This window comes from Xylocopa sonorina, chromosome 2, assembly GCF_050948175.1.
Source record: "Xylocopa sonorina isolate GNS202 chromosome 2, iyXylSono1_principal, whole genome shotgun sequence".
Classification (NCBI taxonomy): domain Eukaryota; kingdom Metazoa; phylum Arthropoda; class Insecta; order Hymenoptera; family Apidae; genus Xylocopa; species Xylocopa sonorina.
Genome location: NC_135194.1, coordinates 12,843,396 through 12,858,162, shown reverse-complemented (window position 1 = coordinate 12,858,162; position 14,767 = coordinate 12,843,396). Strand labels below are relative to the sequence as shown.

Here is a 14,767-nt window from a genome sequence, read left to right as displayed (position 1 = left end):
AATTTCGACGGTTCCCACGGCTCTCGCTTCTATCTCGTAGGCATCCCGATTCGTAAACCGTCCACGGTTTATATATTATCCCGAAATTTGTCTCGAAAAAACGATACGTCTCACTTTGCGCGGCAATGCTCGTACCAGTTAATCCAATTAGATCGATCGTTCCATTTATTAGCTAGGTACGCGCAACACGGTTCTGAATTACAGTTAAAGCGGTGTATGCGATATTTATTCCGAACGCGTGACGATCATGCAACCGGACAACGAGGCTTGGAAAAATGAAAGAGTAAATGAGAGTAATATCAACCTGTTCTAGGGGTGAGTTCGTTAGGGGGCAGTAAATTTTACTACGAATGAGTAAATATTAAGAGAGAATTTACTCGTGCTGGCATCTTCGCGTACGTATCGTACCAATATTGAAGATCGTCCCAGTGACAAATTTAACGATGCTGCTCGCCACGATTCGACATAATTTAATGACCAGAGGCGGTTAAGTGCAGTGGCCAGAAGCAAGTTCCGCCAAGACGTAAAGACCTTTTAGCCGGGACAGAACTTTTAACTACTGAGGTGTGTGTGCGCGTGTTTTTTCCTCTTCTTTTTTTGTTCCTTCTCGTGTTTTTCCCTCCTCTCCGCCGTTAGCTTTATGACGCGAAACTAGACGCAATAAACATTCTATCGCCATGACCTCGTTATCTTCGCCTCTTTTTCCGTCTCTCTCCCTTTCGCAACTCGCGGCCGTAAATATACTTCCACTTTAATAAAAATTCGAGCTGACTCGAAATAAAACTTCGACAAACTCGCTGGTATTAGTTATCGAGTTTGCTCCCCGGGCGCTCTTCCCTCTTCCCGCTCGACCCTCGCGCACCCGTTCCAGGTGCCGCGAGTTTTTGCTCGGACGTTACCGTTCCTGATACCAACTTACTCCCCCTGTTAGTTCGATCCACCCCACCCATACCTCTTCTGGTAATCTTTCCCAAGAATATGTAACAGTTTAATTGGGGGATCCTGGAAAATCTTCTACCTTTCTCAGATATAAACCGTGAGATACGATCATTGGGAGATTACTCAGGATACAGTGGTACGAGGAGCGTCGCTTCATTATAATGCGACCTTTTCTCGCTTAAGCTTAATTAAATATTCGCTGAATCCCAGCGCTATAAAGGGGAGGACATCCTGATAATTCCACGAAATCGACGCTCTAATTTCCCCCGCCGATGGCGAAGTGTTTCGTAGCTGAATAATTCACGAGCGTGATTCAACGCTCGTAGGAAGCTGTCTGCTAGCGTCGAGGTGAAAAAGCGAGACGATCGGTCGGAATTTCGCGGCGAGGACGCTGATCTGGTCCTTAAACGGCGCGATGTCGCGTTCGATATCCGGCGAACAGCCGTCCCGTAGCGGCGTCTCCCGCTTTTAAACAATTCGTGCGCGCGACGCCGCGACGTCGGCCCGTGGAACACGCGCGGAACGGAGTGGCAGCGAATTTCCATTCACCCCTCGAGGGAGATCCCCCGCTCGATATTACGCGACCATAATACGAAACGAGTAATGCGACTGGAATTAAAGCTCGAAGCCTGGTGGAGGCCCCGCAGCCACGTCAATCGGATTGCAGACAGAAATTAATCCATTCGCTACGCGCCCCTAACCAGCCGTCTGATTGTTCGTTTCGTGGGATCGATCGGCTTCGCAGTCTCCGGAGAACGGGCCTTCGAGAGCGATTCGCGCCGTCTCTCGGCTCTCTACCTTCGTTTCAGACTACTTCTCGCTGCGCCAGGGAAATCACTGTTATTTTTTAATATCCTGCATCGTTATCACGGAGAGATAAGGAGAAACGTACAACCCAGCGTCAGTGATTTCTAAGATATTTCCCTCGTTTCACCAATCGTCTGCGCGCTCGTTTTAGAGCGTCGCGATTGCAACAAGTTGACAGATCGCAAGTGCGAGAATCCTTAATTTTCCCACGCATTTGCCGTTCATTCGAGTAGAGAACTGCGACAGGAGCAATCGATCGAACACGGTCGCAGCGCTGGGTTGGGAAATTTTGGAAAAGCTCGCCGTCAAGGTCGAACAATTTTCGAGCGCTGTTTGCGCCCAACTCGCGGTGTATTTATCTAATGTAAATTTAATACAAACCGAGGCGATCGCGAATTCGAAATAATTTTCGAAAGTTTCCCTCGGTTGCTCTCCCCGCCGGGGGCTGAATAAAGGACGGAGGAAACTCTATAGAGAGAAAGAGAGAGAGAGAGAGCGAAAGAGATAGAGGTAGAATTTGATCAATTTTCGCTTCTCGCGAATATTGTTTATTCTAGTCAAGCGTGTGCAACAGTATGCGCGTTGCCCCGACTAACGCGAATTTAATGCAACTCCGCTGCGGAATTAATTCGAAAATTACCATACGCGGCCGGTGTGTTCCGGTGTCCAGCGTTTTCGTCCGGTTTTCACGGTGAAACGCCGCGAAACACCTGGAAAACCCGACCCGTTAGGCCAATTCGTTCGTTTTCGAGCCCCGATAACAACGGACAGACCGGGCGCGGTATTCGCGTTTAACGCGTTCAATTACCGCCTCCTCTTATTTCAATTTTATGGCGATTGCGCGGGACGGGCGAAAAACGGAAAAAATACAACGGGAAACGGTTGGAAACAGTTCGGAGGTAAAACTGGGGATGGAAAATTAACGATGATTGAAGACACCCCATGATATACAGCCTGCGAGAGGATATTGCCAGGAATATTAAACATATTTCTCTGTTTCTTTTTTCGTTTCTCTTTTCCCTCTTTTTTTATCCGTCCAAATTAGAACTCACAATCGTCTAGCTCGCGCAGCGGGTGTTTAGACGGTCCGCTGGAGGAGTTGCTCGTATAATGGGACCGGGAAAGAGCGTTCTTTGTTGCGAACTGTTGGCGGAAATTGAGCCGATTAGCGGCGGGAAATACTGTCCGCGATTAAATCGATCGAGAGCCGGCGATGGAAGAGAAACGAGCGTGATTAGCGGGCAGGAAAGGAATCGTCTTTCTATGACAACGGCAGACCGTACGTTTCTTTGACGACGGAACGCCGGGAAATATTGCACGGTGCCCGGCTGGCTGATTAATCGCCGGCCGTATATTCGACGAATCACCCGCGATTTCAAAAACGCCGCGGTCGCGCGAAGAAAAAATATCGCGGCCCCTTTTTCAAAGCTAAAGGGTAAACGAGAAGCTTTCACGGTAATGAAAAATATATCACCGTGGTTCCGTTCTGTTCCGCGTTCTCTCTCTCTTTTTCTACACGTCTCTCTTTCTTCGTCTCTCCGCGGATACCTCGCACCTGCCCCACGCCGTTCAAACTTCCCTACGACGGAACTCGGTCCACGTGGAACCGGACTTTTTAACCGCGCACGGGTCATTCCGCGCGGATCATACTTTTACATTACAACTTAGTCGATGCCGGGAGTTCGAGTTAAAGTACCTTGTAATCCGCGGGAAACTGGCGGGCCGAGATCAAGCCGTGCTCTCTTGCGCGCTGGTTTTTGTTCGCTTCAAAATAGAGCCCCACTCGGCGTCGGCAGTTTTTCAGCGATTTTTGTAAAAACTAAAAAAAAAAAAGAAAAAAAAATTGTTATCTCCCTAACCATCCGTGCTCCGCGCGCTTCGTTCTATTCCCGTTTTAATCGCAACAGATTATTCTTTTCGTCGGATTTTTTCGTTTTTTTTTATTTCATCCGCGAAGCCGTTTTTGTAATATAAAAATATTACCGGGCCGCGGGGCTCCTCCATTTTTCCTGACGTATCTCGTTGGAAATTAAACGTACTCAAAGCTGATTCATTCGAGCAATATAGCGAGAGCTGATTTATTACGGCGATCTAGCGGGGGTTGATTCATTATGGCGATACATCCACGGTATAACAAGGTTGCAAAATCACAGACGAAATATAATACAGATCTATCGTACGATATAAAGTGTCTGACCCGATCCGGAAGCTTTGCAAGCTGGTTACTATTTTCTTATCGCGCGTGACAGTTTCAATTACGGGCAGAATAAAACGGCACCGTCCCGGCGGTGGGAATCATAATTAAACATGGCGACGTAGTCAATTATACCCACGAAATTACTCCAGTCGGGGTTAATTTAATCTATGGAACTTAATCTACGCTTTAGTATTACTACTTGCAATCTAGAAAATGAAATTGGAAAATTTCGAGCGGATCGCACGTGACTTAAATTTAACACGTGCTCCTTAACCCGATAACAATATATACCGTATACGTAATAGAGATATCGACTAAAATATACCGTCATATTAAATCAATTTCCACGGTTACGGCGCTCTGAAAGACCTGTGGGACCGAAGACAGGACCCAACAGCGAAGCACGTACAATTGGCAACAGAAATAGAACCATGCGAACCACCCCTAACATCACCTTATCACGACTCTGCGCTTAGACAGGTCCTCGCGAGCGAAGCAAGAGCTACGCTGCCCTCTCACCTGCGTCCTCCTGCCCTTCGCAGTAAAATCGCAGTTCCTGCTTGAGGAAATTTACACGTACGACCGCCTCGATACGCGTGCTGATACCACGCGTGGCGTCTCGAGCCACGAGTCGCAATAATCGCGCGATTAACCGAACCGCGACTTCCGTCGAGCGTTGCCAAATGGCCACGGCGTACCGGAAACTCGTGACTGCGCCTCGCGAGAGATTAAAGCTCGCGGAGGGAACGAAACGTCGCGTCTCCGCGGTTCGACGGAGCTGTGGGGTGAGTGTAGAGGCCCATTAAGCAACGCGCGTCGCGATTAAATCTGCGCACCCCCAGAGAGGAACGTAGTGACGCGGAGGGTGGAAAAAAAAAAAGGAAAAATAGGGGTAAAATATTATTTCATTCGACGCTCGACCGGCTACATGCACGCGTCGTTACCTGCATACGTGTCGGGAATATATCTTAATCCGCTGAAGCCCCCGGCTGAATATTTATGCGAGCTACCGTTTGCGTTGTAAATCGCCGGCCTTCCGCGTCGCCTTTGTGTCATCGCCCGGTTGACCCGTGCCCGTTAATTGATATCGTCAGAGGTTCAGCGAGCACGTTGTTCGCCTTATTGGAAAGCTGATTTTTCGGAGTAATCATCGCGCGGGAAAAACGTGATTTGAGAAGAACATCCAGACATTATCGATACGCTTCGAAGTGTATTAATGCAAAGGCGTGTAGTAAAGAATTTTTTAAACAACCCCCCCACGCGATGATTAAAGAGATAAGCCTCGAACGAACTCAGATCGCAGAAGGCATGCATCGTGGGATTCTATCGGCTTAATCAGTATCACCAGGGTATAAATCAAAGACAGGGACAGAACGGCAGATTTGAAATGCACGAAACGCGAGCCCGCAATTTAATCCAATTATTCTCAGCGATTAGTCCTTTTGCGTATCGCCCATCCCGCAGCTCTCCGCCTCTCGCCGCCCAGGACACAGTCAGTCATCTAATTGGCCCGCTCGACTTACCGTCCTAATTGTTTGTCCCCTATCTCCGTCTTGCTCGCGACTCGGTACGCACGACCGCGGCGACGTCAATGACGACAATGACAACGTGACGACGCGTCCGCCTCGGAGCGGTTCGCACCCTCTCCGTTTCGACGACAATTGCCAGGATCCCAGTCGAGCGAAGCTTTTCACGACCGCCGCCCCAGCCGCCCGGGGGGGTGCCTTTGAACGTAATTATCGGCGAATTAAACGAGCCACCGGGCCCGCGGTCCAACTTCTGCTGGCGAGCGTCGCCCATCGATAAGGCCAATAATTCACTGGAATATTCTCGCGAAACCAACGGGACCGCTCGATGGTATCGCGAGGGCGCCGGCCTAGCCAAGAAGATCCCGATTTCTCCGTTCTACGCTCGCAGAATTGGAATATTGCGTAGGGGTTGGAAGGGGATGAGTGTACGAGGAAGATGGAGGTTACGAAGAAAAGGAAAATGAAATGGATGAGATAGGTAGGGTAAACAGGAGGCAGTAAATGAGTGGACGAAAGGAAATAATTGGAAGCGAAGTGTACGAGTAACGTCGAAGGAAAGTCGATATTTCCCGCTCGATGATGCCAGGGAACGAAATGAAATTTCAGAAGTTACGAGTCCACCTGACAGCTGAAAATATACAGCCGTGGAACGAAGGGAATATCAGTCGATTTAACGAGATCTAATGAACTATGCTCGATTAATTATTCATCGGCTCTGACGTTAATTCGAAACAAGGGAACGTCCGCTCGACTCTGAACGTCGGTTCTAAAAATTTCGAGGCAAACGTTCTGCTAATTCGGACAGCTGGCTGGCTGGCTGGCTGGCTGGCTGCAAATCAGGTTCCGTGCTTGATTAACCATTCATCCAGGCGGAGCAGACGGACAGTGTCGCTGCGCTCTACTTTCGCCCCGATATCGCCAAGTTGCATAACAAAAAGGAAGAAAAAAAAAAGGAAAAAGTAGAAAAAAAAGCAAGACGAAGAGTGTCTGCAACGCTGTAAACTCCAGGCTTGGTGGCCATCGCGCCACGTTGAATTCCTTGTTAGATACGGTTCCCTGAATCGGCGGATTTTTATGTAAGCACGTTACCACCCTAATTTTTCCCGAAGGAGCGGACCACTCGAAGGAACAATGGACGCCGAACGACGCACCCGCTCTCGAGGAGACCGCCTCCCTTTGTGCTTACCCCGAGCGTAAACTCGGGCCCGTATTTTTCAACGGAACCGTGCCACTGAATACGCGCTTTCCTTGTTGCCAGCCAGATTCTTGCGTATACACGAGCTGAAGCACGTAGCGTTCTCGAGGGCCGACTACGGCGCATAATGATCGCGAGGGGTATCATCGATTTCTTTTTACCTTAACAAATCTCTTTGATACGCCCTCGAGGAGCTGCGAGAGAAACCCGATGCACCGTTGATGAATTGAACGAGCACGAGTCCCGATTGTTGCGTCTACGTTTAACCGCCTGATATAACCAGCGATTTCTCGTGAAATTGCAAGACGTAAAAAAAAAAAAAAAAAGCAACGAGCTCTATTCGACGAACAGCGACTTATTTTTCTCCGAGGAGACCTGGCTCCGTTGTATTACGATCGCCGAGGCACCTCTCGCAGACAAACAAAATTCAAAGAGGATCGCGAGACGCGATCTACCCAAGACGGTTCCGCGAGTCCGCTTCAAAGAGACGATTCCGCGGAAACAATGGCGCGGATGACGCCGGGCATGTAAAAGACATGCATCTTGGCGGACTTCGAGGGCGGGCATCGCGCGGCTGAAAGCGCCACCGCGTAATACCCTCGAAAAGTAGTCCAAGTGAATAATGACTCCGCACAATGGAGTTTCGAGGCCTCTTCCCCCACGTCCCCTGTTTCCCGCCCCGCGTTCTCCCGGCGCCGCGACGGCTTAAACTTTCCACGGGGGCCTCGCATTCTTCCGACCCGTATTTACTTTTCTCTTCGAGCGCATTAGCGACGCGCGTACGCGTCGAGTTCTCGCGGTTTTAGCCGGAGGGTACCTTTAATATTTCACCCCGAACCGGCCGCTTTTCGGCGGTCACGCTTTCACCGGGAATTATTCAACTCGCGTGGTTATAGTTTCAGTGAGAGAGTCGAGAGGTGCGCGGAAGAATTTCCGTCTTCCGAGACGCGTAGGACGCGTTGTCGATTACATCGAGCCTCGTAAATAACGCAGAGCATCTATCGAAGTTCTTATTTTTCTGACGTAAAATAACCCTCAACCACAAAGGTATATGTACGAAAAAAGAACTTCAGTCATCTCGTGAAAGTAATAAGATTCTATCTCGAAAAGCGTTCGAATCGTTGACCTTTACTACTGATTCAACCATCTCTACAAGAGCTTCTGAATCTTCTCGAAGGTAAACGAATGTTTTTATTCGTTTCTCGTGGCAGTTACTAATTCGATCGAGCATTCTCCAAGGATTGATAACCAAGAGATGATAAAATACATCCCGAGGGACCCGCGATGAATACTATTATCGAGTATTACTACTTAATACACAGTTCGTCACCGCGATCTTCGCTCCAAGATCTGCAAACCGCCACTGTCCCGCTGTTTTTACGATCGATCGCGGGGTCCCCTGTAAAATCTTTCTCCGCATCCACGGATGCCATCGACCGGATAAAGGAATCGGGTAAGAACGCGCGAAATTTCCCTCCGACCGATGAAAGTCGACGGGTTCAGACGCGGAATCGATTCGAACGGATTCAATTTGATCGCGAAGCGAACCCCCGAGCGGGCGAATAAAAGAGAGCCATGACCCGGTTCGTAGACGATCGTGAAACGATAAATCATCAGGAGTAGAACGGGTGTAGAGGGGGTACGGGAGGGTAGAAGGTGAACGAGCGAGGTGGGGCGTCGTTGATCGAATTCTTATGAATCCGCGCGGCGATCCTTGGCCTGGGCTGATACAGATTACTCCTGGCTCGAGCCATCTCCAACGGGAACGGGGGAACGCGGGATCCATCGTATCACGGGGTAATCGGGTCCGACGAGAGTCAGTAGGATATTCGACTGCCGTTCACTACCCGACGCTCTCCGCCATTTGTCTTCTGTGCCCGCGAGAAAGTCTTCTCCACGGACCATTCCGCGTCTCCTCTCTCCCTCGATCTTTCTTAAGCCTCGCAACCGTATCGAGCGCACCCTCTTTGTTTGTTCGTCTCCGTCACCTTCGTCTCTGTCGTCCACCCTCTCGCACCGTCCTCCGCGCCTCCTCAGCCACCCTCGCAGCTTCCTTCGTGCCGCACACCCGGCACGGAACAAAATCATAAAAGTTTTAGCCTACAACTCCGGGACGCGAGGGCCCAAGACCCGTGCGCCGCACGGAAAGAAGCTTTTCGGTGTTAGTCGTTCCGTAACGCTCCCAGTCGTTTGTGTTCCCGTCTCGTTTCCGTCCATACGCCCTGGATCCACCCCCCCGCGACCCTCTCCACGGGCGATGGCTCGTACGTGTCCGACGAGGACGTAGACACGTCCGCACACACGTTCGCCGCGCCCCGAGTTTCGTTCGGCCATTAGCAGCAGCCGTCGGTCCTGAAAATCAGAAAACTTCCCGAAACTGATTCCACCGCCGCCTCCTACCATTCCCTCGCGCGCCTTCGACCAATTACTTCGCCCCTCCTTCGCGGATTTATCGTACGCCGGCCGATATTAATCGCGCCTTCGACGCCGTTCGTTAAGCTGCGCCGTGAAATTTTCGCAAGCCCCGTACACAGGTGGAACTGGATTTTCGTACCGTTTCGTTGGTTCGCACGGAACGATGGAACGCGTGGAACAGGCATTGGAACGTTTGCATAACGTTCTCGATCTACACAAAATTAATTAACGAACAACATAGAGAGGGTAGGGTTGTAACGTGGTGATATATCGTCGTGCAGGCCGCAATGTTCCTGTTAGGGAACTGAATGAGGAAAATCGAAAGGGAGAGGAGAAAAATAAGCGGGAACCGCGTGAAGTTTGACGATCCACCCTGTTTTACAGAGCGTTTACAATCTGCTGGGGGAAACTCTATCGAGGCTGCAACAGTACGCAGAGGCGGAAAGGTGGTTCCAGGCGAGTTTGGCCAGCCAGCCTGACCACGTGCCGGCCCACATCACTTACGGGAAACTTTTGGCCCGAAACGTAAGTAGTTACCAGTTTTAGATCGGTTCTCTTTCATCAGAGCGCGGATCCAGTTTCCAAGTTTACCACGGGCCCCCGCACGCCTACGGATATCGTTCAACGGAATTCCGCGCACACCCACCAAGACACTGCCCTATCGAGATACACCCCAAGGGCGAAACAAAACACCTGGCGAAGGAATCGGCGAACTACCTCTCCAACGTCATATCGCGTCAAAGAACTCGTCTTCGCAACAGTGTTCCCAACAGCGTTCGCAAACTAACATACTTGGAGAACTGAATTTTCCAACGTACCAAGTTTCAATGGAAACAATCGAGTCTCTCAACTACGAATTACGCGTGACTGAATCTGACTATTGATAACACTCTTCCCTCTGATCGTAAATTATTGAATGAAAAGAGGAAGGAAAAGGGACAAGGGGAAATTAAGGGAGCGATAGAGGGCGCAGAGGGGGTCGTGACGAAAATTCACGCCTCGAATATGAAACGATGTAAACGGCGTTAGCCGATAACCGGGATTGCAGGCTCTCGCTCGGCTAGTCTGGCCACGTACCGACCCACATCACTTAGCAAACCTTCGACTCGGCACGTAAGTAGTTAGTACTATTTCGGTGAGAGCAGCGAGCGCGCGCGCGCGCGCGCGCCACGGTATCAAACACGAGAGTAGGCCGAGGGCCGAGGTTCGGCTGACCCACATCACTTAAAACGGGCGGCCGTCGACGGGAAACAGCCAGGAGGGTTTAAGCTGATCCCGCTCGATCCGTTGCCCGTTCCGTATTTCCGGGGGCCCCGACCAATCGGTGACCGGAAGCTCAGGGTATTCCTCCACGAGCACACGTATCCAAACAACATCCACCGACAGGCGATTACGCTCACCCAGCCAAGAGAGATTCGGGACGCGCGATGTTTCCCGCCTCTGTACGTGTCTCGTTCCCTCGAGTAAGCCTCGTAACCTTTGCGACCGTGTCTCTTTCCGTTTCGCAAATGCGCCTCGCGATCAATTAACGTTGCACCATGCGCGCCGTGACCAGAATGCTTCCGTTATTTTAGCGATCCTTTCTCTCTCTCTCTCTCTGTCTCTCTGGTTCTGAGGCTTTTTGCTTTTTCAACGATCGACGTTCCTTCGACGATCCACTTTCGACCTGATTACGCAGGCTAATTTGTCTGGTTACTGGGAAATGCGTCGATAATCGTGTAATACACTTGATTGTTTGCCGTGCAACGATATTACCGAATCGCCAATTTTCCATTAGTTACTTCCGTGTGTTGCCGACGCGAAATAAATTGATTGCCCGTAAATGGTATCGCTTCACGGCTGATAAGGTTTCATTTAATTAGTTGATTTTGTTGCGCCCGTATTATTACCGTTGTTATTAATGTCTTTACGGCGCGTACGCCGAAAAGCCAGCAGCGTGCGAAGACAGATAAACCTGTTATCCGTGCTTAAATAGGTTCTAAATCTGTTTGAGAGCTGAAAGTTCGTATCAAGATCGGAATAAAATTATGTCACCGGATAGCTCGTAATACGTATTTCAAATCGTAGGAGGTACACAAGCTCGAGGATAATTTTATTTTCGACTCTGTCATTCGATTGATCTATTCTCGTCTATATTCAAGATATCGATTTGTGTCATAAGCAAAACATTTGAATAAAAAATACGTCCCCATATTTTTGCCAGGTGAATTGAAATCAATCATAAATTACAGAACAAATTCTAGCAGAATCCGTGTCGTTCCTTCCTGACGTTCGTTCGCGAACGGTTTCCTCCTTCGAGCGCGAATTATGCGATTCGCGTCACGCGTCGACCAGGAAGGCTAACGAAAAGTCAATACAGGTAAACGACGCCGTGCGTAATTGAACGTTTCACCGATAAATGTCAGCGTCGCGTCGCGTCGCGTCGTCGATGAATTTTCGTTCGCCCGGCTTCCGTCGCACGGACGGACCGTATCGAAATTCCATTTCCATCCTTTACACGAGCCCAGCGTGGAACGGAAAACCCTTGTTTCGCTCGTCCCAACGATCCTAATCGCGTCACGATGAATCCGTTTACCGTGGTAAACTTGGGGATCCGCGATGGCTGGGGCCAACATCGAGAGGCGCACCATTACTGATCTCTGTCCATTTTGTGGTTCTTTTCGCAGTCGAGCCGCGTGCTGGAAGCTGAGAGATGGTTCCTGAGGGCCCGCAGGTTAGCACCGGATGACTCGAGCGTGCATCATCATTATGGTACGTATGATCGTGAACCTCAGCGTCGAGAAAATGGTAAATTACGACGACCAGACGATCTAGGTGGAAAGACACGTTCCTCAGATTTCATGGACCATTTTTATAGAGACGTAGACTTCCAAATATATACGTATATTTATTGATAATATTTGAGGAACGTGGTTAATTTGTTCCCATTCCCAGCGGGGCGATATTTTTATTATGTCCACCTAGATCGTCGAGATTGGGCACTGGTGGCGGCACGGTGGAGGGTGGATGACTGAAACTGCCTGGCGGATCCTTTTAATAGGGAAGATAAGAGGGTCCAGAAATTCTTTCGGGCGGCTATAAATACCCGGTGTAATATTTTCCTGAGGGACGAAAGTAGACGCGAGAGAGGGTGGGTGGGTAGAGTGCGGCGAAAACGAGGGTGCCTGGCTAATCGAAAAAAGAGACGGCCACAAGGGAACTCTCGACGGCGAGGGGAGCCAGCAGTGTCGCGAGGAAGATCGACGGGTATTGAAATTCCGGAAAAGCGTCGCAATTCCTGGTGCTCCACCGCGCTCGTTTCATTCTCTGTCGCGCTGGATCCGCCCTGGATCTTGGTTTGGCAAACATACTCTCCGCGCCGCGCGCGTTTTTCGCTCCCTTTCAAAAATCCACCCTCTCGTCCCATTCACGGAACCAGGACGGGGCAGGGAGGCGGCTGAGCGACCGATGGCATCGGTCAGCCGATTCTTTGCGGTCCGGATTAATCTACTCCCGCCAGAAAGCATTTTCCAGGGCGCAAAAGAACCAGCGCGGTTTATCTCTCTTGGCGGCACGCGTCATTAGGCAGAGGCTCGCGAGAATTTATGGCGCCTGTCCTTCGCCAAGTCCCGTCCTCGGATTTTTGAGGACACTCCGCTGGCAACCTTGATCGCACCTTATGTTCTCCCCTTTATACCCCATTCGTATCCTTCGTGGTATTATCATTAGGTTGGAACGTACATAAAATGTCCATTTGGAGAACTTCCATTATTCAAAGCGCAGACTTACGCTCGCGGTTGCAATTACGTTCGCAAGCTTCCCCAATAACAAAAAGTCGCTCTAAATCACCACGACTCGTCGCGAAAGCAGAACACATTAAACGATATTGCTCAGTCGCATCTGAAGCTCAGAACCAAGCCAGTCCTAATCGTCCCTTAGAATCTCGCACGCAGCGTCGGCTGGCCCTCGTCTGAGGCGGTGTTACGGGTTTGCAGGGCTGTTCCTGACGTCGCAGGGTCGGCTGTCGGAGGCGGCGGAGGAGCAACTCCGCGCGGCGGAACTTTCCCGATCCGATTACGAGCTGTCGATGGCCGCGGCGTCCGCGTTGCGCCAGGCGGGTCGCCTCGAGGACGCGGAGGTGTGGTACAGGCACGCGGCCACCCTGAGGCCGCACGAGGCGCGCAGTCACACGAATCTGGGCGCGATCCTCCACCTGAACGGCAAATACAAGCAGGCGGCGGCCGCTTACAGCGAGGCGCTCAGGCTGCAGCCTGGCGACGCGACGACCATCATGAACCTGCACAAACTGGCGACGATTCTCGCGTGACCTCGTCACGGGACTATGGCGGGCAGCAACGAGAGAGACGAGTGCGTGTACCATACGACCCGAGGAAGGACCCTCTACCGAATCGTCGTGTTTCCCGAACCCACGTCTCCCCGATCTTCCTCCCGGTATTAGTTTGTATCCGTCGAGGGGCGCGCCAACGTCGCGGGGATCCGAGCTACAACCCCCGTGCCGTTGGCGCGTCATCGACTCGTATCGCCTGCTATGGTATGTAAAGAATAAAGCTTCCTTTATTTTTCTCTAACGAGCTGGTTGTTCATTCTCTTCGCCTGGGCTGCTCCTGTCGTTCCTACTGTTAGCTGTAGCCTCGAGCATCGCTGCAGAATTCCAGGTAAGTGTATGTTCGAATATCTCGCGCGTTGTAGCTTCGAGCTGTGATCGCAAAAAAGAAGGGGTTTGTGCTCCTGATGATAAGAAATTGTACAGTGTACAGCGAGAAGTAATTACTACAATTTCCTTCGAAATAACCGTACTCGCCAGCTCGTCTGGGTTAAAGGGGACCGGCGGACGCGTTCCAGAGATTCAACCCCAATTTCCCCGCAAGAAAGGTGAGAATCGTTCGCGCGAACTTCCCCAACTTGGACCTGCCGGGGCGTTGAAGCTCCATTAATATCGAATCTATTTGCACGACGTCGCTAACTGGAATATTTAAGTTTACACTTTAAATCACACCACCCGTGCGAATGTCGCTGGCTCAGGGGTGGCACGGGCTGGGCGGTGGGAAAAGACGGACGAGGGTAATACCGCGGCGGAGATAGACAGGGAACCGCGAGACATAAGGCGCGAGTGCGGCGAGAGGAGGAGAGAAACGAGAGAAAAGGGGCGAAGAAGAGAAACGAAGCCACCTGTCGCTCTCGTCGCCCTAGCGAAGACAGTCTCGACAAACACTCGACAGGTGCCGCAGCGGTTACCTACCTTTATTCCGCGGAAGAACTCGCTTCGTTATCTTTAAAGCGGAACTCGTCGAGACGTCAGGGCGAAGGAGTGCTTCGTTTACCCGCTTCAGTCCCGACCGCCGTCGCGTGCCATTTCGTTTCGACCTTTGCTCAACCGTTCTCCTCCTTTTTCTTCGGTCCTCTAACAAGACAACTTCGGTAACGCGGGGGATTCCGATATTTTACAAATTTTACGTCGATCGAACTGTCGGACCCGTTCCTTTTTTCTCGTTTCTTGTTCAATTCAATTGCAAAAGCCACAAGGTTCCTTCACTCGGCTGCAGCCGTTCTTAATCTGTCTCCCAAATTCGATTCTTACACACGAAACATCGTTCGAACTTGAATCGATAATGTAAAGTAACAAACTTATATTTGTCTATAAAGATAAAGACTCTGATCAAACAGATTTCGTTCCCCTGCCAATCT

At 50.6% G+C, this 14,767-nt stretch overlaps 1 protein-coding gene across 2 annotated transcripts in view; it reads left to right on the top strand.

Annotated features, from left to right (window-relative positions):
• The window catches only part of Tmtc2 (Transmembrane O-mannosyltransferase targeting cadherins 2), a 186,863-nt gene extending 173,213 nt beyond the window's left edge, over positions 1-13,650 (top strand). The window contains exons 8-10 of one of the 2 annotated variants that reach the window (XM_076909865.1): positions 9,467-9,607; positions 11,749-11,833; positions 13,057-13,650. In XM_076909865.1, the coding sequence (XP_076765980.1) occupies positions 9,467-9,607; positions 11,749-11,833; positions 13,057-13,388 (558 nt within the window). In that variant the 3' untranslated portion in view covers positions 13,389-13,650. The remainder of the gene's footprint in view (positions 1-9,466; positions 9,608-11,748; positions 11,834-13,056) is intronic. The other variant, XM_076909866.1, reaches the window with a different exon arrangement.
• The last annotated feature ends 1,117 nt before the right edge of the window (positions 13,651-14,767 follow it).